The sequence below is a fragment of the Pseudorca crassidens genome, chromosome 3, assembly GCF_039906515.1.
Source record: "Pseudorca crassidens isolate mPseCra1 chromosome 3, mPseCra1.hap1, whole genome shotgun sequence".
Classification (NCBI taxonomy): domain Eukaryota; kingdom Metazoa; phylum Chordata; class Mammalia; order Artiodactyla; family Delphinidae; genus Pseudorca; species Pseudorca crassidens.
The window spans coordinates 156,123,123-156,148,247 of record NC_090298.1 but is presented as its reverse complement, the minus strand read 5'-3'; the positions used below and the strand labels follow the sequence as shown (position 1 = coordinate 156,148,247).

The 25,125-nt window shown below is 44.3% G+C and overlaps 1 protein-coding gene and 1 long non-coding RNA gene across 11 annotated transcripts in view; one reads left to right on the top strand and one right to left on the bottom strand.

Annotated features, from left to right (window-relative positions):
- LOC137222151 (uncharacterized) overlaps window positions 1-25,125 on the top strand; it is a 169,897-nt gene that overhangs the window by 108,021 nt on the left and 36,751 nt on the right. For all 10 annotated transcript variants that reach the window (XR_010942353.1, XR_010942357.1, XR_010942358.1 and 7 more), the window contains one exon: window positions 6,477-6,579. This is a non-coding gene — a long non-coding RNA (uncharacterized lncRNA). The remainder of the gene's footprint in view (window positions 1-6,476; window positions 6,580-25,125) is intronic.
- Window positions 8,119-25,125, bottom strand: part of ATP10B (ATPase phospholipid transporting 10B (putative)) — a 369,516-nt gene continuing 352,509 nt past the window's right edge. Inside the window, exons 24-25 of the mRNA XM_067732943.1 lie at window positions 17,875-18,062; window positions 8,119-11,839 (exon numbers count right to left, since the gene is read on the bottom strand). Of these exons, the coding sequence (XP_067589044.1) occupies window positions 11,380-11,839; window positions 17,875-18,062 (648 nt within the window). The 3' untranslated portion in view covers window positions 8,119-11,379. The remainder of the gene's footprint in view (window positions 11,840-17,874; window positions 18,063-25,125) is intronic.

The following is a 25,125-nucleotide window of genomic DNA, read 5'->3' as shown; positions in this document are numbered from 1 at the left end:
GACAGGACTGTTCTGGCAAATCGCACGCCCTGATGCTTCTGTAAGACCAGGCTGCCCTGGTTGTTAATTACAGTTGGGCTGGGAATCCCACCGGGGTTCGGAACACTAGTTTTGTCTCTTGTTAACAGAGCATCTTTGGGTAAACTGTTTAACTTTTCTGAGTCTCAGTTTGCTTTACCTGTAAAATGGGGATTAAAAATATGAATTAAGTTTGATGTTATTTTGGCATCACGGACTTAGAACTCAGGAATGTCTGCATCCCACATGGACAATCATTTCTCCCCTCTGTGGGACTCCACTTCCCAATTCCCCTTACTCCGTCCTTCGCAGACTAGTACCACAAGGAACATTAGCAGAATGGGAACAAAAATAATTAATTTATAACTGAGCCCAGTGAACCAAAGTAGGAGAAAGAAAAGGGAACGAAAGAGAGGTTGGCTTTCTCCATGAGACGAGTCTCAGCTTAGTGTGCTGACTGACCTCATGGAAGGAGGAAAGAGAGACGCAGGAGAGCTCAGATGTGTCTGGAACTCTTTTTTTTTTTTTTTTTTTTTTTTTTTGCGGTACGCGGGCCTCTCACTGTTGTGGTCTCTCCCGTTGCAGAGCACAGGTTCCGGATGCGCAGGCCCAGCAGCCATGGCTCACGGGTCCAGCCGCTCCGCGGCATGTGGGATCCTCCCGGACCGGGACACGAACCCGTGTCCTCTGCATTGGCAGGCGGATTCTCAACCACTGCACCACCAGGGAAGCCCTGGAACTCTTTTAGAATATAGGCCGTCAAGAATCACTGATTTTCCTGGCACTCTGACCATTGGATCATTCTCTGGTCTTTGTCTATAGGGAAGAGAAGAGTGGGAGGCTGAGACAGAGACCTCATGGTATGAGAGAGGCAGAGGAAATGTCTCTCCCCACCTCTGTCTCCTAGATTTGTAGTCAGGACTAGATGAAAGAACATTCTTAGGAGGCAGTCTGCTACTATCATTTGGCCAAGGCTTGGTTCTAGCCCTGGAATGACCCGTGATTTCAGGCTCTGACATTCTATCAGGAGTGATTAAAAAAAAAAAGACGCGAGTCTGTATTGAGTTCCGTAAGTGGTGTGCAGAGAGGTTTGAGAGTTCAGTGACTAGGGAAAGCTTTATGGAGGAAGTGGTCGTTAGAGGTCTGAATTTGAGATTTGGGCTTTGATCAGGCGTTCTAGGCAGAGGAAGTGGCCCAACCAAAGGAACAGAGGTTGGAAAGTGTAAAATGTGTTTAGGATGGCAAGCAGCCTGATTGCCTCAATTGCAGGCTCTGAGCTCGGCAAGGTAGGTCAGGGTCAGGCGATGGGGGCTCAGTGAACACCTGGTTCAGGAGTTGGGCCATAAATAGAACACACAGCTCTTGCTTATCTCCTTTGGGAGTTATTTTTATTTTTTAAATTTATTTATTTATTTATTTTTGGCTGCGTTGGGTCTTCATTGCTGCGCGTGGGCTTTCTCTGGTTGCTGCGAGCGGGGGCTACTCTTCGTTGTGGTGTGCGGGCTTCTCATGGTGGCTTCTCATTGGGGAGCACAGGCTCTCGGCGCACAGGCTTCAGTAGTTGTGGCTCGTGGGCTCAGTAGTTGTGGCATGTGGGCTCAGTAGCTGTGGCTCACGGGCTTAGTTGCTCTGCGGCATGCGGGATCTTCCTGGACCAGGGCTCGAACCCGTGTCCACTGCATTGGCAGGCGGATTCTTAACCACTGAACCACCAGGGAAGCCCGGGTGTTATCTTAATATCCTTCAGATTCCTTCCCTGCCACCTGCTTACTCTCCCTGCCCACCCCCCACCCTCCAACTATGTTTGTGGTTTGCTAGTGCTTAGCCAGCCAGCAGGTTTTCAGTTGACTTAGTAGTGGCTTTAATTATCCTTTTGAAAAGCTGATTAGTCTGGTTTCAAACACATCTACTGAAAAAAAGATTTCTTACTGATAGCTTGAGTGGAAGCTTCAAGGGCATTTAGGAGTCAACTGAGTATGTGTTCTTACAGAGGAGAATCATGAATTCAGAAAAATGTGGTGGCCTTAGTCGTCTCCAGGCCAGCCTCTTCATTTTACATATAGAGAAGAGTGAGAGAGGAAAAAGTCCCACAATAAGAAATTTGCAGATCTGGGAATCAGATCTCCTGACTCTTAATTCAGTCAGGTGTCTTTTCACTGCATTGTGGAAGGAGTGTAACCTAGAGGTTAATATTTTGGGCCCTGAAGTTGGGCTCCTCGATGTTGAATCTTGGCTCTTAGCCACATAATTGCCTGTTGACTTTTGGGAAAGGTATCAAGCCTCAGTTTACCCATCTATAAAATGGGACAAGGAAGCCAAGTGGAAAAATACATTATCATTTTCAGGGAACAAAAAAAAGGGTGTATATTGATATTTCCTATTTGTAAAAGAGCTGCCTGATATGTAGGCAGTCATGTCCAAGGGGTGAAGCAAGGGTCTTCTAAAGAAAGGGTCTTTTGGCCAAAGATGTCGATATCCTCACTGTGGCCTGCCACCCTGCCTGCTTTATCTTCGGGATGAAGGACCCCAAGACCTCCTAAAATAGATGAATTACCAAGGTGGGGTCTCACATTAGATCATGATGTTCATTAAGACCGTGGTTTGAATGACATCCTCTGGTTTATCCTGAGCCAATAGTGAGGCCAGGAGGGTGACATGAGGTCCTGCTTGGAAGGGTATCCATGGGCCCATTTGGTAAAAGCACTTATTGAGGGTACCTCAGAGATTCCATTTTCTTTTTTCTTTTTTTTAAATATATATATATATATTTATTTTATTTATTTACTTTTGGCTGCATTGGGTCTTCATTGCTGCGTGCGGGCTTTCTCTAGTTGCAGTGAGCAGGGGCTACTCTTCCCTGCGGTGCGTGGGCTTCTCATTGTGGTGGCTTCTCTTGTTGCGGAGCACAGGCTCTAGGCGTGCAGGCTTCAGTAGTTGTGGCATGCAGGCTCAGTAGTTGTTGTGGTGCACGGGCTTAGTTGCTCCGCAGCATGTGAGGTCTTCCCGGACCAGGGCTCGAACCCGTGTCCCCTGCATTGGCAGGCGGATTCTTAACCACTGTGCCACCAGGGAAGCCCCTCCATTTTCAACATGGAACAGATCTTCTAAATCTCTGTCCTCTGGCCAGCTGGGGCAATTGAAGGTAGCAGAGGTGACCCTCAACCTCCGGCAAGTTCACATCCCCTCTTTGGGCCTTTTATCCCTTGTCTGGTTTCTTGCTCCTTAAAAAGAGGAGGACTTGGCTAGAAGCCTAGCAATCGTTAAGCTCTCAGGGTTTCTGTATTCCCTTCTTGAAAGAGAACCCTCACTGTCCAACATACTAGTCTGTTACAAATGGGGAAAGCAAACGTGTGCTGCTCTTCACACTTTTGTCTTTTGCATCCAGTAAAAGGGATAAATGCTGCTTTTTCGTGTGTGTGTGTGTGGGGGGAGGGACGGTGAGTTGTCTTAAAGGCAAGATTGGAGGTTCAGAAGAAGCAGCTAGGGGAGCTTCAGATTTCTGTTCTGCCTCTGCAGACCAGAGAACTCCAAGGTGACTTTAAAAAAAAAAATTAATTAAGTTTTGGCTGTGTTGGGTCTTCATTGCTGCATGTGGGCTTTCTCTTACGGCGAGTGGGGGGCTACACTTCGTTGCAGTGCGTGGGCTCCTCATTGCAGTGGCTTCTCTTGTCACGGAGCACAGGCTCTAGGCGTGTGGGCTTCAGTAGTTGTGGCACATGTGCAGGCTCAGTAGTTGTGGCTCGTGGGCTTAGTTGCTCCGTGGCATGTGGGATCTTCCTGGACCAGGGCTCGAACCCGTGTCCCCTGCATTAGCAGGTGGATTCTTTTTTTTTTTTTTTTTTTTTTTCGGTACGCGGGCCTCTCACTGCTGTGGCCTCTCCCGTTGAGGAGCACAGGCTCCGGACATGCAGGCCCAGCGGCCATGGCTCACGGGCCCAGCCACTCTGCGGCACATGGGATCCTCCCGGACCAGGGCACGAACCCGCGCCCCCTGCACCGGCAGGCAGATTCTCAACCACTGGGCCACCAGGGAAGCCCCTAGCAGGTGGATTCTTGACATGCGCCACCAGGGAAGTCCCCGAGAGGTGACTTCTTACTAGTATAGCCCCATCCTTCACCCCCGAGGCTGCCCTTTTGCAAACAGGCTGATATGAATTTCATAGTCAAACAGATCTATGCTGGCTCACCTGCCGTGTGGCCTGATATTTTAAAATTTTACCCTTTTGGGTTAATCTTCTCATTTTTAAATGTGCAAGCAGAGCTGGAAGGGACTGCCAGTTCATCTCTAGCTGATGAGATGGTTGAAGAGACCTCCTTGGGGGGTGTCAGGAGACTCCAATTCCAATCTCTGCTCTAACTCCAAATTACTGGGTGACCCTGCGCACAGCCACTTATGTCTCATCTCAGTTTTGTCATCAGCATCTTAAGGAATATCTCCCACCTCAACCTGTGGGAACATAAGAGAGCTGGGGTAGGAAGGGCTCAAGACACGGAGGAAAGAACACTTTTTCTCAAAGTTCAGTCAAGTGTCTGTCAGGCAGCCTCCCTTTGCTGCACTGGGGTCTGAGAACAGGCTCTGAGGATACTGTGCCTCCCAGGTGGTCTGGGGCTTTGTTGTGCCTGAGCTTACCTTCCTCCAGCCCTGATCGGTGAGGGGCTGGCTCCTCCGATAGCCTGGGAGTCAGGGGAGAGATGGTGGCTGTTTAAATTTGGGGTCAGAGGAGGGGGGTAGGGGCGGTGATGTGCATGGTATTGGAGCTGGGCTTGGTGTTTTATTTACACAGCAAGCCAGCCATGTTTCCGGAGGGGTGTGGAGGTATTGACAGAGATTATAGGAGAGTGAATTTCCTATTCGTCCACCCCTTTGCACCTGGAGTCAGCTGACAGTGTGTGAGGGAGAGGCGTCCTGGCTCCAGCTCCCTCCTGACAGCTGGAAATGCCGGCTGTCCTGTCCCCTTCTGAGGTGTTTGTAATTCCTTAATACCTACTGATCTCAGAAAGGCAACGTGGCGCCTCCCCGGGTGCATTATCTTCCCAAATAGGGTTGCTGCCCTCCTGCCTTCTCTACTCTCTCTGAAACCAGCCCCCATCTATGATTTTCTTCAACAGCAAGAGTCACCATATTGCTGAGCTCTGACATGGGCAGGGCGCTGGGAACACATCAGAGAACAAGACCACGCGCTCCCTCCCTTATGGGATCGTTCGTGTGTGTGGTGTGCGCATTGCGCACGCGCAAGAATCAAACAACTGCGCGAACAGTACATTGGTTTACCAGAGGTCCTTCCCCCACTGTAACTAGCCTCCCCAAAAGAGCTTTTAGAATCACAGAATATTAGAACCAGGCCAATTCCCACCCTGAGTGTTTGGGGAATCTGAGTGAATCTCAGTTTGAGGTTGAAACCCCGGGGAAGGGATTTGTCCAGAGTCAGAGCAGAAACTGTGGGCGGGGCCAGAGTTGAAACTTGGCCTCCAACTCCTGGCTCGGCTTCCCCTGCGCCTTGTTATTCCTGCTCCAGCTGCAGGAGGAATCCTCAGGTGTGGCAGCTCCTCCGCCGATGCTAGATGCTAGGTGGCACCAGCACACCTTGGAACAAAAAGGCTCCCAATCTGGCTCCCATCTGAAAATGCCCGAATCCTCACTGCTGGCAGCCTGAAGTCCAGGCTGGGTGCTGTCTTCTCCTAGTGCCCTCACAAGGCCTGCCTGCTCGGGGGGCTGCCCCTGATCACAGTCCCACTTCCTTCATCCCTTCCTGGGTCCCAGGTGCCTTGGGGACCTGTTCGCTGGTTACCTGGAAGAATTCACTCCTATGTGATTGATTTCTTCTGGGGGCTCTCTGTGCAGAATGGAGAGTTCTGGCTGGGTGATCAGCTCAGGGGAGCTATTTTAGGGCCATGCAGGCACAAATTCCCCTTAGGTGCTGGTATCTTTCTTACTTACTGAAGCTTCTGTCTGGGTGAACAACCCAGCTGAACACGGTGTGGTCTCTCCCCAGGTCACATTGCCAGTCTGTGACAGAGGGGGGATGGAGTCCAGGCTTGCTAAGGACCGCACTACTTTGTCTCTCAAGAGAATGTCCAGAAGACAAGACCCTCTGTCACTTGGTCCCTACCTACCCTTCCAGTGCCATCTCACAGTTGTGGAGCTCTGTGGCTAAGAGTATGGGCTGTGGTTTCAGACTCCTGGGATTGGAATGGCGTCTCCCCAATTGTTAATTGTGTTACTGTGCCATGTTTATGGAACATTTCTCTGCCTCAGTTTCTCCCTCTGTGAATGGGATGGGGTAGGTTACATAGGATCTCAAATTTCTTTGCAACTTCCCCCACTAAAGGTGGAGTATACTTTCCCACCCCCCTGAAACTGAGCTGGCCTTGTGACTTGCTTCCATAGGAATGGGTGGCAATAATGTGTGAGCTCTGAGCCTAGGTGTCAAGAGGCTTTGCAACTTCTGTTCTTTCAGGACATTGCTGCCATGTGACAAGCCCCGCTGATGCCATTGAGGATGTGAGGCCACGTGGAAGGAGATCCCAGCCATCCAGCCCAAATTGCCCACTCACAGCATTGTGAGTACATGAATTATTTTGGAAGTGGTTTGTTATGTTGCTGAAGCTGACTGAAATAGGGGAGAATAATAGTACAGTAGTCTCTCCTTATCCATGATTTTGCTTTCTACAGTTTCAGTTACCTGTGGTCAACCATGGCCCCAAAATACCAAATGGAAAATTCTAGAAAGAATTTGTAAGTTTTAAATTGCATGATTTTGTGCGTAGTTTGATGAAATCTTGTGCCTTCCCACCTGGGACATGAATCATCCCTTTCTCCAGCATATCCGAGCAGTATATGCGACCCCCATTACTCACTTAGTAGTGCTCTAGTCTCAGTTATCAGATCGATGGTCCTGGTATTGCAGTCCTGGGGCAGGTAGGGACCAAGTGACAGAGGGTCTTGTCTTCTGTCCAAGTCACTCTTACTTCACTTAATAATGGCCCCCAAATACAACAGTAGTGATGCCAGCAATTTTGCATATTCTCTTACTGTGCCTAATTTATAAATTTTATCATAGGTATGTATGTATAGGAAAAAACATAGTGTATATAGGGTTTGGTACTATCTGTGGTTTCAGGTATTTACTGGGGGTCTTGGCGCATAATCTCCTAGAATAAGGGGGACTGCTGTACCTACCTTGAAAGGTGGCGGTGAGGTTTACATAATAATGGGAACTTAGATCAGCGCCTAGCACATGTGAAGCAAATACAGTCGTTACTACTAACATCATCATGGGGCACTTCCTCTTGCTTATTGCATTCTAGTTCCACCGACCTCCTTTCTTCTTATTCTTCTTTTTTCCTTGTTCCTTCTTTCCTCCTCCTTCTTCTCCCCCTCCGTTGTCTTCTTCTTTTAAATATACCAAACTCTTCCTTTTTCAGGGCTTTCATACTTAATTCTCTCCGTTTGAAATTGTCCTTCCCTGCTGTCTTGTTTTCATGGTTGCGGTCTCAGCTGAAACTTCTTCTCCTTGGAGAGGTCTTCTCTGAATCTCCCTCCTCCCTTCCTCTCCATTTTTGCTTCCTTTCATTGTCTCTGATCATCACATTTATTGATTTCCTTGAATGTTGTCTGTCTCCCCTTCTAGATTTCAAGTCCCTTGAGGGCAGGAGCTGGGCTTTTATCCTTGCTGCCCACCACGGTGCCGTGCACAGCAGGCACTCACTTGGTATTTGCTGAATGAGTGGATGAAAAGAGGCATCTAGTCAATATGAGTTTGAGGTTGGTGTCTGGTTTCCAAGAACAGGGGAGTATCCAGGTTGGAGTTTCAGAGAGAGGAGACCATGTGTGCTGCTTCTCATTCTTACAGCCGTTTAGGTTTTTGTCACACTCTTTGTTGGATCAATTATGTTCCTGATATCCTATGCCCAACAAGGCTATGGGCTTCTTTAGAAAGAGATTGAGTCCCTCACAGCCCCAAGCACATTGTCAGGCACCTAGTAGAGGCTTAACAGAAGTTTATTGGATAGATAAATGGATGGACGGGTGGATGAATAGATGAATAAATGAGTGAATGTAAAGAAGGATGGATGGACAGTAGTACTCAGACTGCAGGCAACAATGGAAAACCATGTTTATTTTTTCCTTCTAATAAAGGACAGTACATTTCCAGTCAATCTGTAAAACATCATGAACATATAAAAATGTATTAAGTACAGTCATTAGCATTACATTGCAGAGAAATAGTTGTTATAACCTTTTCCCCTAAGATGGTACTTGGATGGTCACTGTTGGTTTGCTTTAACAAAAGAGGGCAAGAGTAGGTGACCAGTTGGCCTGGTTGGCCCAGGACTAAGGAGTTTCCCAGGATGTGGGGCTTTCAGTGCTAAAACTGGGAAAAGCCCAGGCAAACTGGGATGGTTGGTCATGCAAGAAAGAGAGCAGCACGAGAATGTTGGGTGTGCTTTGGTGTTTAGGTACACGGGGCCGATATTTTCTCAACTTCCCATGACCTCGCTTCCTCTTAGCTCTGGAATAAAAATCCCTGTGTTATTATCAAGGGTGTTGCAGCTTTCAAAGGGTTTTAACAGCCCCGTGTAATTTTGACTTGATCTTTATGCCAAGCCTGGGAGGTAGGGCAGTTCTGTCTTTTTTTTTTTTTTTTTTTTTTGTGGTACGCGGGCCTCTAACTGTTGTGGCCTCTCCCATTGTGGAGCACAGGCTCCGGACGCGCAGGCTCAGCGGCCATGGCTCACGGGCCCAGCCCCTCCGCAGCATGTGGGATCTTCCCAGACCGGGGCACGAACCCATGTCCCCTGCATCGGCAGGCGGACTCTCAATCACTGCGCCACCAGGGAAGCCCGGTAGGGCAGTTCTAACCTAATTTGCAGGTGAAGCATGCTACATCAGTGCTCCTAGCTCCTAGAGAATACGGGGCAGAGACAAGACTGCCACCCCCATCTCCTGAGGCCAGTGTTCTTCCCACTACTCTGTTCTCTTCTGAAACATCCTACCTGTCTCATCTGGCTTTCAGGAGTGAGCAGGAATCATACGGGGGAAAGGAAGGACCCTGAGATCCAAGCTTTGGCTCAATCCCCTCATTTGGGACAATTTTATATGATTACTACTTTGCCTGATGTGTTTACCTGCTCCTCCTCTAGCAATCCTCATGAAGGATTCCCCTGAAGACCCACCAGCTGGTCAGTGCTGGCATCATTATGTGGCAAAGTCAGTGAAAGAGATCCAGTATATTTGGGCCATGTCCCAAATGGCCCTTCCAGTTAAGGTTTGCCAGCAGGATGGTCAGAGGACCAGCTCAGTCTGCCATGTGCCAGCTTGATTGTTGAGCTCTTTTTGGGTACTTCTGCTGAGAAATTACTCAAGTGATAAGTCAATTCATGGGGTGGCTGTAACTTGCCACACTTGTTCCCACCCTTGTACTTTTTGCCTGACATAAATGGGCACCACCTTAAGGCGGGAGGGTTCAGTAGTCCTCCCTGGCTCACCTTAAAAGACTAGGGACAGGCTATCCTTGCCCACGGTAGACCTCACTTCTCTTGACAGTGTATTAGAATCCTATCATCCATTCTTTTATTCCAACACTGTTTTGAGCTCGTTTGCATTTTTGGCATTTATGACCTCTAGGGATAAGAAGTCTATGTAATCCTTCTTTTCCCTGTGAAGTGAGACTTCCTCTGGCTCTCCCTAATTCAACTGAAGCCTGTGATATTCTGGGATAAGCTTAATAAATGGGGTTTGACACTGGTCCTACTCTTTCAGATGTTGTTGTTTGGGCTCAGAGTTGCTCTGTCATGCGGGTCGTCTGTTTTGGGTGCAGCTGTGTAAAGGTCTGATCTTGGAGCTTTCCTTTTCTGAGAGTTGAATGAGGAATGGGTACAGGCTTCCCCTGCTATCTGAAAGTAGAGCGTTAGTATAAAAATTTTCGTAAGCTGAAATGGTGTAAACAAAGAAGCAATTACCTTAGGACACATCTTGCTAATGGATGCACAAAATGGATAGATCCAGATAAAGCACAGCTGCTTAGACACAGTTCAAAGCTATGGCGGTTTGATTCTGAGATGCTGAGTGGAGTTCCTGGGGAAGGAGTTGGGTGGTGCCACTCAGTGCTCAGTGCTCTATAACCGCTGGCTGCAAAATAAATGCTGAATGCTATTTTCACTTTTCACCTTTTTTGGAGGGTAAAAGCAGAAAGAAATGCAACTCTTTGGATTTCTTCCGGTTAGCAACAACAGGTACCAATGTAGGTCTTTGGTAGAAGTCAAATGGCTTAAGTCAAACTTGAAAAGTGGGGCATATTTGTACTTTTATTTAAAAATAAATAAAGTAAATATCTTTAAAAGAAGAGTGTTGCCCATGCCCTCTTGGTAGATTCCCCAGACTGTGGGACATGTAGCCTATTAGCTGAAGCGTGGAGTTTCTGCTTCACGTGCTTATGTCCATTCATTTTCACATGCTTATGTTCTTTCTGCCTCTTAAACTAGCTGCGGCCTTATGACCCTCAGAAGTGTCTGTGGCTCTGAGTTCAAATTTGATTTTAGGGCTTCCCTGGTGGCGCAGTGGTTGAGAGTCCGCCTGCCGATGCAGGGGACACGGGTTCGTGCCCCAGTCCGGGAAGATCCCACATGCCGTGGAGCGGCTGGGCCCGTGAGCCATGGCTGCTGAGAGCCTGCGCGTCCGGAGCCTGTGCTCCGCAACGGGAGAGGCCACAACGGTGAGAGGCCCGCGTACCGCCAAAAAAAAAACCCAAAACACACACACACACATATCTGATTTTAATCTTTAGGTGTGATTTTCTTTGGTTTAGAGCAGACCCAACTCTGGAAGGGATGTTAACCCCGATATGACCATCCCTGCAGTACATTTGAGATGAGGCACTTGTGTGTATGAGACTCTTCTGAAACTTGAACTCTTGACACCGAGGGGTGAGGTGATGGTTTGACAAGCCCAGAAACTTCCAGATCTTGAGATATTGGCTGGCTCGCTACACACTTCTTGGCATCTGGGAAACTGATGGCCCAGTTGCATTGGGTTGTAGGCTGTACTTATCTAGAGGGTCAAAGAATGTCTCTGGGTTAAAAAATGAAAAACGCTCAATGCAATAGAAATATAGCCTCCTTATAGAAAACCTTTTGCAAGAAGTGCTGCCTGGCAGCAGGAGAAAACTAGAGGTCGACTGGTTTCCAGTCCTTTTTTGTCAGACCCCTTGGGGCCAGCACTTCCTCTAAGGAAGTCAAGCCTGGTGGGGAGAAGAGGATAAGACGGGCACATTCTTCCCTTCATGAAGAGGAAGAGTCGTGGTTAATTAAGCCAGTGATTAGGCGGCCTCCTCTGAGTTTGTGCAGATCTCTGCAGGCCCCTCATATGGTCACTGAACTCTGGGATCGGCGATGGCTGCCCCGGCTGAAGGGCCGGTTCGACTTAGTCTGTCCACTTGAGTAGGCTCCGGACGCCATCATCCTACGAGGCTCCAGGAGAAGGTGCTCCCCAGATGAGAATTTAGCCCAGGAGTCCCGTGAGCATGGGTCATCCCTTATGTGGTCTCCATTGGATCTCTCTCCGGGCAGCACCCAGTCCTCTTTGTACTTGCACTCCACAGGGCTCGAGCTCTTTGGGGTGCTGGCTCTGAAGCTCGGTTCTGGGGCAGGTGGCCCTGGACGGTGGGTGGGCTGGGCCTCTCCAGGGACAGTGGCAGGCCTCTGTCGGCTTCTCCAACTCCGGATTTCCAGCTCTCTTTTGTCCATGGGGAGTTTGTCAATTTTCTGAGCTTTTAAGATCAGAGACTTCCCATATGTGCCTTGTAGAGCCAGGAGAAAGTACCTGGTGGGAAATAATAGAATAAAGATATTTTCTGACGTCTGACTTCTGAATTTCAGCATTGAAAGGGTCCTTAGAATCCAACTCCCTGCCCAGGGAAAGATCATCTTTTTTTTCCCCAAACAATGGTAATTTAATGTTAGTTACTATAAAGAAAAGGTTACCATGTATTGGCCTTTAATGACTGCGTGAATCATGGGGTGCTTCCTTGGGGAAGTCTTATTTGATTGAACTTCCTTCTCATAAATGCTTGTACCACCTCTTAGTTCGTAATGATGGCACTTAAAAATTTTTTTTAATTTTTCATTTATTTATTTTTAACATCTTTATTGGAGTATATTTGCCTTACAATGGTGTGTTAGTTTCTGCTGTATGACAAAGTGAATCAGCTATACATATACATATATCCCCATATCCCCTCCCTCTTGCGTCTCCCTCCCTCCCACCCTCCTATCCCACCCCTCCAGGTGGTCACAGAGCACCGACTGATCTCCCTGTGCTATGCGGCTGCTTCCCACTAGCTATCTGTTTTACATTTGGTAGTGTATATAAGTCCATGCCACTCTCTCACTTCGTCCCAGCTTACCCTTCTCCCTCCCTGTGTCCTCAAGTTCATTCTCTGCGTCTGCATCTTTATTCCTGTCCTGCCGCTAGGTTCTTCAGAACCTTTTTTTTAGATTCCATATGTATGTGTTAGCATACGGTATTTGTTTTTCTCTTTCTGACTTACTTCACTCTGTATGGCAGTCTCTAGGTCCATCCATCTCACTACAAATAACTCAATTTCGTTTCTTTTTATGGCTGAGTAATACTCCATTGTATATATGTGCCACATCTTCTTTATCCATTCATTTGTCTATGGACACTTAGGTTGCTTCCATGTCCTGGCTATTGTAAATAGTGCTGCAATGAACATTGTGGTACATGACTCTTACTGAATTATGGTTTTCTCAGGGTATATGCCCAATAGTGAGATTGCTGGGTCATATGGTAGTTCTATTTTTAGTTTTTGAAGGAACCTCCATACTGTTCTCCATAGTGGCTCTATCAATCTACATTCCCACCAACAGTGCAAGAGGGTTCCCTTTTCGCCACACGCTCTCCAGCATTTATTCGGGAAAGGTCATCTTTGCCACTCTCTTGACTGATGGATCAAATCTATGCTTGTACGCCTCTGGTACTGGGGAGTTCAACAACAAAATATAACAGCTAACATTTGTTAGGTAGCAGGATTATTCTAAGTGCTTTACATATTATTAACTCATATTATTCTCCCCCACATCCCACGTGGTTGGTACGTTTGTTTCCCGCTATGTACAGACATGGAAACTGAGGCACTGAGAGACTGAATGGTTTGTCCAGAGCCACACAGTGGTCAAGCTGTGGTGAAGACCAAGTGCTGTGGACTCTGAGGCTTTTCTCTCATCTACCATGCATGAGGCAGTCCATTCTATTTCTGAGCTGTTCTAATTTAGGCAGATTTTCTTGCTTTGGAATGTCAACTCTTTGTGGAACTTAATAATTTTAAAGTAGTTTCCCAATACGTCCTTTTCTTGTATCCACAGGCTATGCTAGCTTCACAGCATCAGTGTATTATCACTATTTTCCAGATGAAGATACTGAGGTCCCAAGTGATGAGATGGGTTTCCTCAGGTCTCCCGAGAAGTTGATAGATCTCCTTGATGGTTAACTCAAGGTTCCTTTCCCCTGCCAAGCTTCCTGTAGCCTGTAGTGGACTCTGGAATCGGGGGTCTCTATATGTGCCTAGAATATTTTCCTGTTCCAGGTTTAGGTAAGAAGGTAACTAAAACTATGTGATCTGTGGTAGAAGCATATACCATCTTGTGATGCTGGGCAGCTCATACCCCCTCTCTGGGTGTCAGTTTATCTAAAACGTAATCCAGTTGGGCCAGAGGACATCTAAGGTCTTTTCCAAAAATAATCCTTAAATGTTTTTTTTTTTTAATTTCTAAAGCCTTATAAGCAGAGAGGCTCCCATCCTTCTATTATGTCTAAAAGATTCAGGATGATCTAAAGTGAGCAGGGGTTTCTGAAGACCACAGTAGATCCCACGGAATCAGAAACTTCTCCCCATTCTCTCTCATCTCACCCAGGGCGGCAGTGCAGGTGACCATCACATATGTGTTTCAGGAAAGACTCTTCTTGCGGGAAACTGGAATTTTCTCAGTTTAAACATTCCCCCAAGTTACCAATTTCCCTCTCTGTCCATTTAGTGAACATATACCTGGCAAGTTCCTACAGTGGGCCAAGCCCCAGGGGATTATTAAGCTGGGAACCAGACTGACAGGAATCTTGCTGTCAGGAAGCACAGGAACAGAGTTGGAAGCCTCAGGAGCAGTGAGAGTGTCAAACACGTGATCTGGTGCAAGAGCTCTTCCTTGAGGAGGAAACATTAAAGGTGAGGACAGAGGGATGCATAGGAGGAAGCCAGGCAAAGAGGGGGTGGGAAGCAAATCCTGGGCTCAATGGCTGCAGTGTGGAGAGTGAGGGCAAGAGTGAGGGACTAGGACACAGAGGGGTTGGCAGGGTCAGAGCAGGCAAGGACCATGGGGAATGTTTTGGGTTTTTTGCATTATTGTAAAGGCCTTGGAACGTTATGAACATGACACGATTACACTTTGACACAATGATAATGGATTAGAGTAAAACCCAGTAGGAGACTATTGAAGTAATTCGGAATGAAAGTCTTATAACCTATCCATGGTGGTGGCTGTAGAAATGGAAATAGCAGATGGAAATACCTACTGAGAAATAGGTTAGCAGATAAAATTGTCGGGTCTTGGTGATGGGCGAGAGAGGGGCATGTGGTGGGTGGTATCAAGGATAAGTCTCAGGGGCCTGCCTTGATCCTAAGTGGTCACAGTGGATGAAAGGAACTCGGGAAGAGAGCCAGGTTTCTGGGATGGTGGTGGTGACAGAAAGTAGATAGCGAATTAAATTACAGATGTCTCCCACTTTCCTCAGATGTAGCAGGCCCAGTGCTGGTGAGGCATAGGTCGCTTAGAAAGATGTATCTGGGATTCCGGAGAAGGATCTGGGCTGGGAGTTTAATAGATTCATTTGTGAAAAATGATATTTAACTTCACAATAGTGGTTGCTATGTTTATGGAAAGAATTAAAGTGAGAAGACAAAAGAACCTAGGACAAAGGCTTGACAATACACCATGTCAAAGACATGAACCAGCAAAAGAAACAAAGAAGAAGTAGGAGAAAAACCAAGAGAGTTCTGTGTTACTGAAGCTAAATGAAGAGTGTCCAAGGGCTCTGTTGTAGCGAATTACGATGCTGCATTGTGTTTTAAAGTTTGTGTGTTAGTTATTTAAGAGATAAAACAAAAGAAACTTACTTTCTCTTAGTTTAAGAGAATCCATAGTTCCTTTATACTGGTTGAAGTAATTAGACCGAGATAAGTGAGGTCACGGTTAGTGGCTAATTATCACAAGCTTGGTGAGTGAAATCAATCTTATTATAAGTACAGCTTACATCTTTAAGTGAACAAATAGGGTTTTCTATAGCAAACATTCTATCATGTAGATTTCTGTAACAAAAATTAATTGTTCTAAGGTTACAAGTCAACAGTCCCTGGAGCTATTAAAATAATCCTTTCTCTGTCAAAGGAAATCTCTTTGCCTTTCTTAGGCAACAGAATTAAACAGTAATTCAAGTTTATGATGATAATATAGAATAAGCAGGGATTTAACTTGTGCACTGTGGTAACTGGCAAGAAAATATTTGCCTGCTTTTCCCTAAGTTGTCCCTCATTTGTTTAACAAGCTGTAACGTTGAGTGTTTGTCTTTTCCAAGAACGTTCACACTTTTCAACAGCCCTCATCAAGCTGGCAGCCTCTGGCTCCAAATGTGTCTTCTAACCAAGGGTGGGACAAGAATCCTCGGCTGTTGATTTGCTCTTTCCATACCCCAGATAAGACACAGAACAGAGGAGGTCAGTCCTCGGTCAGAGGTGATCATAACCATGTTTAACCCCAAAAGCGTGGACAAAAATATTTAACCCACATATCTGATGCCTTTTTCCAATGAGGGCAGGACCTTCACGGTCTCTCCCAGGCTCCGTCTCCCAAGGGGTTGGGCTGAGAAAGGGGGTGGGTGGGAAATAATGTCCTCTGAGGCTTGTGCTTAATTGCTTCCCACTCTTCAGTCCCAGGGCCCTGTTTTAATACTAGTTACTTTCACCTGTATTACGATCAAACTTCTGTCTGAATTGTCCACTGGGCTGTAGACTTCTGGAGAGCAAGAGTTCTGTTTTATTCATCTTTCTGTTTCTTTAGCATCTTTTTCTCATTTATCTCTGAGGGCAGCCTACATGACAAGAACTCTGCTAGCTGTGGGTTATATAATGATAAGGAGACACCTTCCTTCCCGGAGTTAATGGTCAGACCAAGACAAACAGATAAAACAGATGATGTGGCTAAAGGGAGTAGTGACAGATAGACCCAGGTCATGGGAACACAGGAGCAAGGGGGATCTGTTTCAGCCTGAGGGAGGTAGGTGAGGTCATGCAAGGGTTCTGGAATTGCTCATGCCTGAAATGATGTCAAAGGGTGAGGCGGTCTGGTAACGAAGGGCATTTTGAATAGAAGGGACAGCATGAACACAGGCAGGAAGGGGAGAGGGCAGGGAGCCTTTAGGGAAGTCCAAGAAGCTTGGTGATGTGGAGCCCAAAGTTTGAGCTTTGGGAGCAGGGGGATGAGGCTGTAGAGGCCAGTAGGGGCCAAGCAGGGAGGCTACGTCCACAGTGCATACTCAGCCGTTTGCTGAGTTCACAGTAGTGTTTGTCATATTGGTATCTTCAGCCTCTAAACCCTGCATCAGATGTCAAGGTTCTGAGGTGGCTTATGAAGAAGAAATGGAGCCCAAACTAGGTTAAGCAAGCTTCCAAACTTACTAAAGGAAGCAAAGCATGCTATTGGCTCTCTGCCTATTAGAAAAAGTTCTACACAATGTTGCAATGGCTTCTTGACTGTGGCTTATAACGATAAAGTAGCTGAATTTCAACGTTCAGAGCAGACGAGATCCTAAGGATGGAGAGAGGCTGAGTCTTGCCTCTGGGTACAGCATCGTTAAGTTCACCGAATGCTCTGACTATAGAGAGCGTGGGATGGAGAACAGAACGCTGGCCTCCGAGTGGGGAGAACTCAGCTCCCACTGTGACTTGCGGTGGGCTGGAGGACACATTCTGGTCCCTCGTAGGACTTAAGCTGTTCCATGAGCAAGTAGGACTACAACCACCGCTTTGCCTAATTTCTAGGTGATTTTGCAAAAGGCAGTTTTTGCACAAATGGAGGAGCTAGATAGAAAAGCATGTGTCAAGAGTAAGTTCTAAGGACACGCCAGGCGTTGTTGCTGTTTTTCGGGAAAAGGCGAATGTAGAGGATTTAGGCTGGAAATGTTAGAAATAGTCCCTCTGCATGAATGACTTATTTGGCAAATGCAGGGTGTGTGTTTTAACAAATTTGAGTAGTATTAAAAAGTTGGCTATTTCATGCAAAATTTGAATTTCTGGGAAAAAGCTAAAGCTCTGAAATGCTGGTCTTGATCTTTCCTTGTGGCAGTGATAGGCTGAAGCTTAGAAGTTCCTTCTCCTAATGTCTGTCTGTACCTCACCTGGTTTGCTGCTGTTGCTTACCTGTCCCTGTAGGCATTTGAGAGTGAGACTCCTGGGCTAAGGAGTAAAGGACTATAGAGCTTTTCCAAATGATTCTTTTTACACAACAAAGTTTGTATGGCAGGAGGGTAGGAATTAGTACTCTCATTTTACAGGTGGTATAACAGAGGTTGTGCCAGATTTGGTGACTTTGCTGCTCTGTGGCTGAGCTGGGACCAGAGTCCGTGCTATTTGCCTCCAAGTTCATTATTCTTTCTGTCCTAGCTCCCTATCTTTGAAACAGTAGCCTCAAGCATCCCAGCTGGAGTCAAACTCCTGACTCTTGGGCTATGAAAATGGCTGATTGAGGGGAGAGTGGTAGTTCTAGGAAGAAAATAGCACCCCCTGTTCAAACCTTGGGAGAAGAGCCACGACCGGTGTGAGGAAGCAGACGAGGTAGAAAGTGGGGTCCGAGAGCTGGCCTTCCATCACCCAGTAGGGGTTGATGGGACTGTTGCAGGTGACGCAGGTGGCGTTGTACACTAGGGATACCACAAAGTACATCAGGAAGCTGCCTGCGAGAACAAGCCCGTGGATGATGGTCTGTGGAAGGAAAGAAGTAAACACTGTTGAAGGGATAGCTTAGATTAGGGGGGAATGCAGTCACGCTACTTTAACTTGTTTTAAACTTCTTTTTTTGGAAATGCCACATACCTATAAACAATTTTAAAAAGTGTGTCATTTAATGGCTTATGATAAAGTAAACACCTATACTGCTACCACCCAGAATTTGAACACACATACCCCGGAAACCCCTAAATCACCTTGACTTTGGTGATAATTTTCATGATATTCTTTAGTTTTACTACCTATGTTTCTCTCCTAATAGTCTGTTTTTAAAAATTAATCATACTTGATGTGACTTTTGTCTTTTTTCCTCAGTATTATGTTTGTGTGATGAATTCATTTTTTCCACATGTGGCTGTTAGTTATTCATTTCCAAAGCAGTGCAGTCTTCTGTAGTCTGATCTCATTTTGCCCTGCCTGTTTTATGCTGCTTTCCTTCCAATTCTTGTCCTCTTTTAAACTTACTGACGATTCCTTATAATTTCATTTCCCTGTCTACTAGTTTGAAAGTTATATATTTCATTTCCATTCCTTAGTGATTACTCAATAAATGCTAATAAGCAGTTTTAACTTACTGTGGTATAAAGTTTCTATGTTTCCCTCCTCCTGAATACATTAACTTTAGAACACATTAACTTTGTTTACCTCCCTCCTGACTCATATCTCATTGCTACTGTGTATTTAAATTCTATCATCTTTTTAAATCACATAAGTCGTTATTACAGTGTCATATGGTCAGTATTCATTAAGATTTACTTACATGCTTGACACTTTTTATGCCTTCATTCCCTCTTGCATTTTGGACTTTCCATCTGAGCTTTCTTTCCTTATACTTTTTAAAAAAATTTTATATTAGAGTGTAGTTGGTTAACAATGGTGTGTTAGTTTCAGGTGTACAGCAAAGTGATTCAGTTATACATATACAAGTATCTCTTCTTTTTCAAATTCTTTTCCCATTTAGGTTACTACAGAATATTGAGCAGAGTTCCCTGTGCTATATACAGTAGGTCCTTGTTGGTTATCTATTTTAAATATAGTAGTGTGTACATGTCAATTCCAATCTATCCCTCTCACCCTCCTTTCCCCCTGGTAACCATAAGTTTGTTCTCTAAGTCTGTGAGTGTTTCTGTTTTGTAAATAAGTTCATTTGTGTCATTTTTAAAGATTCTGCATAGAAGTGATATCATATGATTGATATTCATCTTTCTCTGACTTACTTCACTTAGTATATAATCTACAGGTCCATCCATGTTGTTGCAAATGGCATTATTTCATTCTTTTTAATGGCCGAGTAATATTCCATTGTATATACGTACCACATCTTCTTTATCTATTCCTCTGTCGATGGACATTTAGTGTGCTTCCATGTCTTGGCTATTGTAAACAGTGCTGCCATGAACATTGGGGTGTCTTTCCTTATACTTTAAATAGAGTTGACCTTTGAACAACATGGGTTTGAACTGTGCCGGTCCACTTACATGTAGATTTTTCTCAACAAATACTACAGTATTACCTGATCTGTGATTGGTTGAATCCACAGATACGGAGAACTGATTATCGGACTTGAGCATCCACAGATTTTGGTATTTGCATTGGGTCCTGGAACAAATCCCCTGTGGGTACTGAGGGATGGCTGTACATCCTTTAGAATATCCTTTCGTGAAAGTCTGCTGGTGATGCATTCTCTGATCCATTATTTCATTCTCATTCTTAAAAACTATTTTTGATCTTGTTGGGAAGTTATTTTCTTGTAGTATATTTAAGATAGCATTTCACTATCTTCTGGCTTCTGTTGTTGCTATTGAGAAGTTAGCAACTCTTTATCTGTTATTCCTTAGAAGGAAGTCTCTTATAACGTGGCTGCTTTTACGATTTTTATTTCGTCTTCAGTGTTCTATAGTTTTCTTGTAAGGGTGGATTTTTAAAAAATTTATCTTGCTTGGGTTTTGCTGATCTTCTTGAATTCGTGGATTGATGTCTTTCATTACTTTTGCAAAATTCTCAAGTCACTATCTTTTCAAATATTGCCTCTGTCTCATTTTCTCCTCCTTTCCTTCTGAGACTCTAATCAAATGTATGTTAGATCTTTTAAGATACCACCATATCTTCTATATATCTCAATATCTGTTCCATAATTTTCATCATTTTACTTTTGTTTTATATTCTGGATAATTTGACCATTTCACTAATTCTCCCCTCAGCTGTGCCCAATCTGCTGTTAATCCAGCCATTGAAACTTAAATTACAGTTATTGTATTTTTTAATTTCGAAGAGTTTTATTTGGTCTTTTTTTTCCACATCTTCTAGAATTCTTGCAGATTTTTTTTTTTAATTTTTTTTAGAATTCTTGCAGATATTTTAAAGCTTAATCTTCTTTAAACATAGCAAACAAACCTTTTCTATGATTTCTATCTGATAATTCCAATACCTGAAATATTTGTTACTGATGTTTGTGCTTGTGATCCTCATTGAATTCTTGTTTCATTTTGAGCTTCATTATTTATTTATTTATTTTTTTTGCGGTATGCGGGCCTCTCACTGTTGTGGCCTCTCCGTTGTGGAACACAGGCTCTGGACGCACAGGCTCAGCGGCCATGGCTCACGGGCCCAGCCGCTCCACAGCATGTGGGATCTTCCCGGACCGAGGCACGAACCCGTGTCCCCTGCATCAGCAGGCAGACTCCCAACTGCTGCGCCACCAGGGAAGCCCCATTATTTATTTTTTTGTGTGTTTTCGAAAATTTTATTTTTCTTACTCATTTGAGAGTTATTGAAACTTCTTAATGCAATCTGTTGTTATATAGTGCAAAAATCTTCTTAAAGTCTACTGTTTATTATTATATATATTTTAATTGAAGTATAGTTGCAGTGATTCAGTTTTTTATATATATATATATATATATATATATATTCTTTTTCAGATTCTTTTCCCTTACAGGTTATTACAAAATTGAGTATAGCTGCCTATAGGTCCTTGTTGGTTATCTATTTTGTATATAGTTGTGTGTGTATGTTAATCCCCACTTTATCCCTCCCCTCCCCCACCCCTTTCCACTTTGGCAACCATAAATTTGTTTTCTACGTCTGTGGGTCTATTTCTGTTTTGTAAATAAGTTAATTTGTATCTTTAAAAAAAATTATGATATAAGTGATATCATATATTTGTCTTTCTCTGTCTGGCTTACTTCACTTAGTATGATAATGAGCTTCCTTATTTTTGAATATGTGATGCTTCTTGGCCTTGGAAAATTAGTGGGGATACGTTGAGGCTTAGGAAAACTTTCCCTGGAGAGGGTGTATGTGTATTTTGCAACATCCTTGTGCACTGTCAGTTACTTTAAACTGAATTCATAAGTCAAAATTTGGCTCACCCAGGGGGTACAAAGAATCTGGGCTGCAAATCTGTGTGAGGCCAGCCCATGGTCCATTTCCCAGGATAAGTCCTTTTTACTGATTCTCCCTGCTCTCTTCAGCACAGTGGGAACAATCCCTACAGTCCCTGCTGGGGAGGGGAGTGCAGGTAGGTCCACTTTTGGGTATACCTTTACTCTGAAGGTAGAGCCTTTGGGGTCCTAATTTAATGTGATCTCTTATTAGACTCCCACTTTAGCAGCCTGGCTTTTAATTTCTGAACTTTATGCTCAATGAAGTCTGCCAAAAAGTTCATTTTGGGCAGGGTTGCAAACGCTCTGAAGAAAACAGAGGCTTTGGCTCAGCTTGCTTCTCTACAAACCCACTTTCCCAGAGGCTTTGGTCTTTATCCTGTCATCTTTTTCATACCTTTAGCATATGTATACACATATACTTTGTGTGTGTGTGTGTGTGTGTATATATATATATATAATGTGTGTATACATATATATGTTTATGTATACATATATTAAATACATACATACATACACACACACATTAATTTGTTTTCAGGGGAAGGGGTGGTTTGAATACCCTAGCCCCTGTTCCTGAAAAGAAAGCAGTTAGCTAACTTTTTAAATCACTTTGGTGGGGACTGTGAAAGCTGACACAGCTATTAACATTCATGTTAGATTTCTACCCAGGGAAGAAAGACATTCTCCCTCTGCTTCAAGCACTTTAAAAAGGGAAACACTTTTTTTCATAATGATTCTAGTAGCTAACTAACTCCTTTCCCAAGAGCAACAGAAATCACCAGTAACTACCAGGATACCTGGTCTAGAGATGCATTAGGTGGGTTAATAGTGCTGAATGGTGAGTGAAAGGAACAGGTTCTGTCTTTTAAGGCAGATGAATGCAGTGCTCTGAGAAAGAGGGCCGAACGACCAGTCATTATATTACACATTGAGGCCTGATTATTTACAGGGCAATTTTGAAAGGTTAGTAAGCTACCTAATGGTTAAGAGGGTCATGGAGAGCAGAGATCCTCTTGGGAAATATCTTGTGCTGGTGTTTAAAAAAAAGTAATTAAATTATTGTGAAATATTTCAAGTGCATAGTCAACAAATCTCATATACTTGACATCCAGCTTTATCAATTTTAATCTTATGCCATATAAAGGGGAGCAGAATATATCATCCCCAAATAAGTCTCCGGCATAAGGATTATCTTGAGCTGGTTATTTTTAAGAAAGAGCAGACAGAGGAGGAGCTCTGGAAACTGAAAAGAAGTTATCTTTTTGTAAGAGACATTTACAGTTATAAGGGAAATCTCCATTTGTAAGGGTGTCTCCCTCTCTGTACCTGGAAGAAAAGGACAATTCTATATTTCTAGGAAATCTTTATCAACTCCAATATCTGGCCTCCCCTAGCCTCAAAACTTCTTTTGTCTTTAGCTAGAGATGGTATTTAAGGTGGTGGCCAGGGCCATTTCAGAAAGTTACTCAGTTTCCTGGCCTCTCCCATGTGTATAGGAAGTATTTATTAAACTTTTGTTTTTCTCGCATTAATCTGTCTTTTATTACAAGAGTGTCTAAGCTGAGAACCTAGAAGGGTAGAGGGAAAATTATTCTTTCTTCCTCTACACATATTTGCCTCAGATTTTATTGAAAGATTAAGCCTTAGAGATACAATTCAAGCACCCATGTATCCCTTGCAAATGCCTTCTCGTTAGTCTTGAAAATAAACTGTGTTCCTCATTCTTCTGTGTATTTTATATATACATGTTTATGTATCCATGTTAATGGATGCTTTTTAATTTTATCAATCATGTATAGGTATCCCTCTGAATTAGGCTTTGGACCTTTATTTTTGTTGATAAATGCCATTCTGGTTTATTCATTTTAACTGTTCTAGTGTATGAATATGCCACTATTTATTTATTTTCCTGTTAATGAACATTTAAGCTGTTTCCGATTTTTTTTTTTTTGCTATTAAGAACAATGAAGAAACAAACATTCTTGTACAAACATTCTTGTACATGTCTATGTATATACATGTGCAAAAGGATGGCCCAGGGTGCATATTTAGAAGTGGAATTGTGTCATAGCATATAGTGAGTACTTAAACTCCTCTAGCTATTTTCAATTTGCTCTCTAGAATGGTGGTATCAGTTTATAGTTTACCAACAGAATATGAAAGTTCCTTGGTTGGGCTTTATTATGTTTAACCTGCTACTGAGTTAGTGTGGCAATATTTTATTTAGAATTTTTTACATTTATGTTCATTGAACAGATTGGTCTGTAATTTTGTTTTCTTGAACAGTCCATGCTCATTTTCATATCAGAATTATTCTAGCCATGAACATTGAATTGCCTATATTTTCTATTTTTTGAATCCATGAAACAATGGGTATGAGAGAGGAATTATCTGTCCCTTGTAAGTTTGGTCAAACTGACCTTTATAATCCTTGGGCTTGGTGTCTTTAGGAACAGGGTTACCGAGTCAATTTCTGTAATAGTGATTGGTTTATTCATGTTTGCTGAATGATTTTGACTATGCTTTGGTAAATTTTACATTTAAAGGAATTTTTATTGTTATTATTTTTTGCGGTACCTGGGCCTCTCACTGTTGTGGCCTCTACCGTTGCGGAGCACAGGCTCAGGACGCGCAGGCTCAGCGACCACGGCTCACGGGCTTAGTTGCTCTGCGGCATGTGGGATCTTCCCGGACCGGGGCACGAACCCGTATCCCCTGCATCGGCAGGCGGACTCTCAACCACTGCGCCACCAGGGAAGCCCTAAAGGAATTATTTTTATTATTATTTTTAAAAGGTCAAGTCTTGGGACTTCCCTGGTGACACAGTGGTTGGGAATCTGCCTGCCAATGCAGGGGACACGGGTTCGAGCCCTGGTCTGGGAGGATACCACATGCCGCAGAACAACTAAGCCCGTGAGCCATGGCTGTTGAGCCCAAGTGCCACAACTACTGAAGCCCGTGCACCTAGAGCCTGTGCTCTGCAACAGGAGAGGCCACTGCAGTGAGAGGCCCACGCACCATGGTGAGGAGTGGCCCCTGCTCGCCACAACTAGAGAAAGCCCGCACACAGCAGAAGACTCAACACAGCCAAAAATAAATAAATTAATTTTAAAAAGCCAAGTCTTTATTTATTTTTATTTGGCTGCGTTGGGTCTTCGTTGCTGTGGGTGGGCTTCTCACTGCAGTGGCTTCTCTTATTGCGCAGCACGGGCTCTAGGTGTGTGGGCTTCAGTAGTTGTGGCTCGCAGGGTCAGTAGTTGCAGCTCCTGGGTTCTAGAGTGCAGGCTCAGTAGTTGTGGCACATGGGCTTAGTTGCTCTGCGGCATATGGGATCTTCCCAGACCAGGGCTCGAACCTGTGTCCCCTGCATTGGCAGGCGGATTCTTATGTAGTTTTAGCTTTTATGTTCTTGCATGTTTCTTTCTTCCTTTAGTGAGGGTCTGTGGGTGGTAGACCTTGCAGAGTTAAGTGGTAGTGTAACTGTTTGTTATTTTGCCTCAGGTCTTTGAAGATAATTACTCCATTTTTTTTTCGGTTTCTACTTTTTAAACTGCTGTTAAATTTCAAGTAATTGGTGCACAGTCTGTCATTCACACTGTACAGTTTTACTGTGATATACCAGGCAATATACCCAGGTTTATTTTGATTAATCG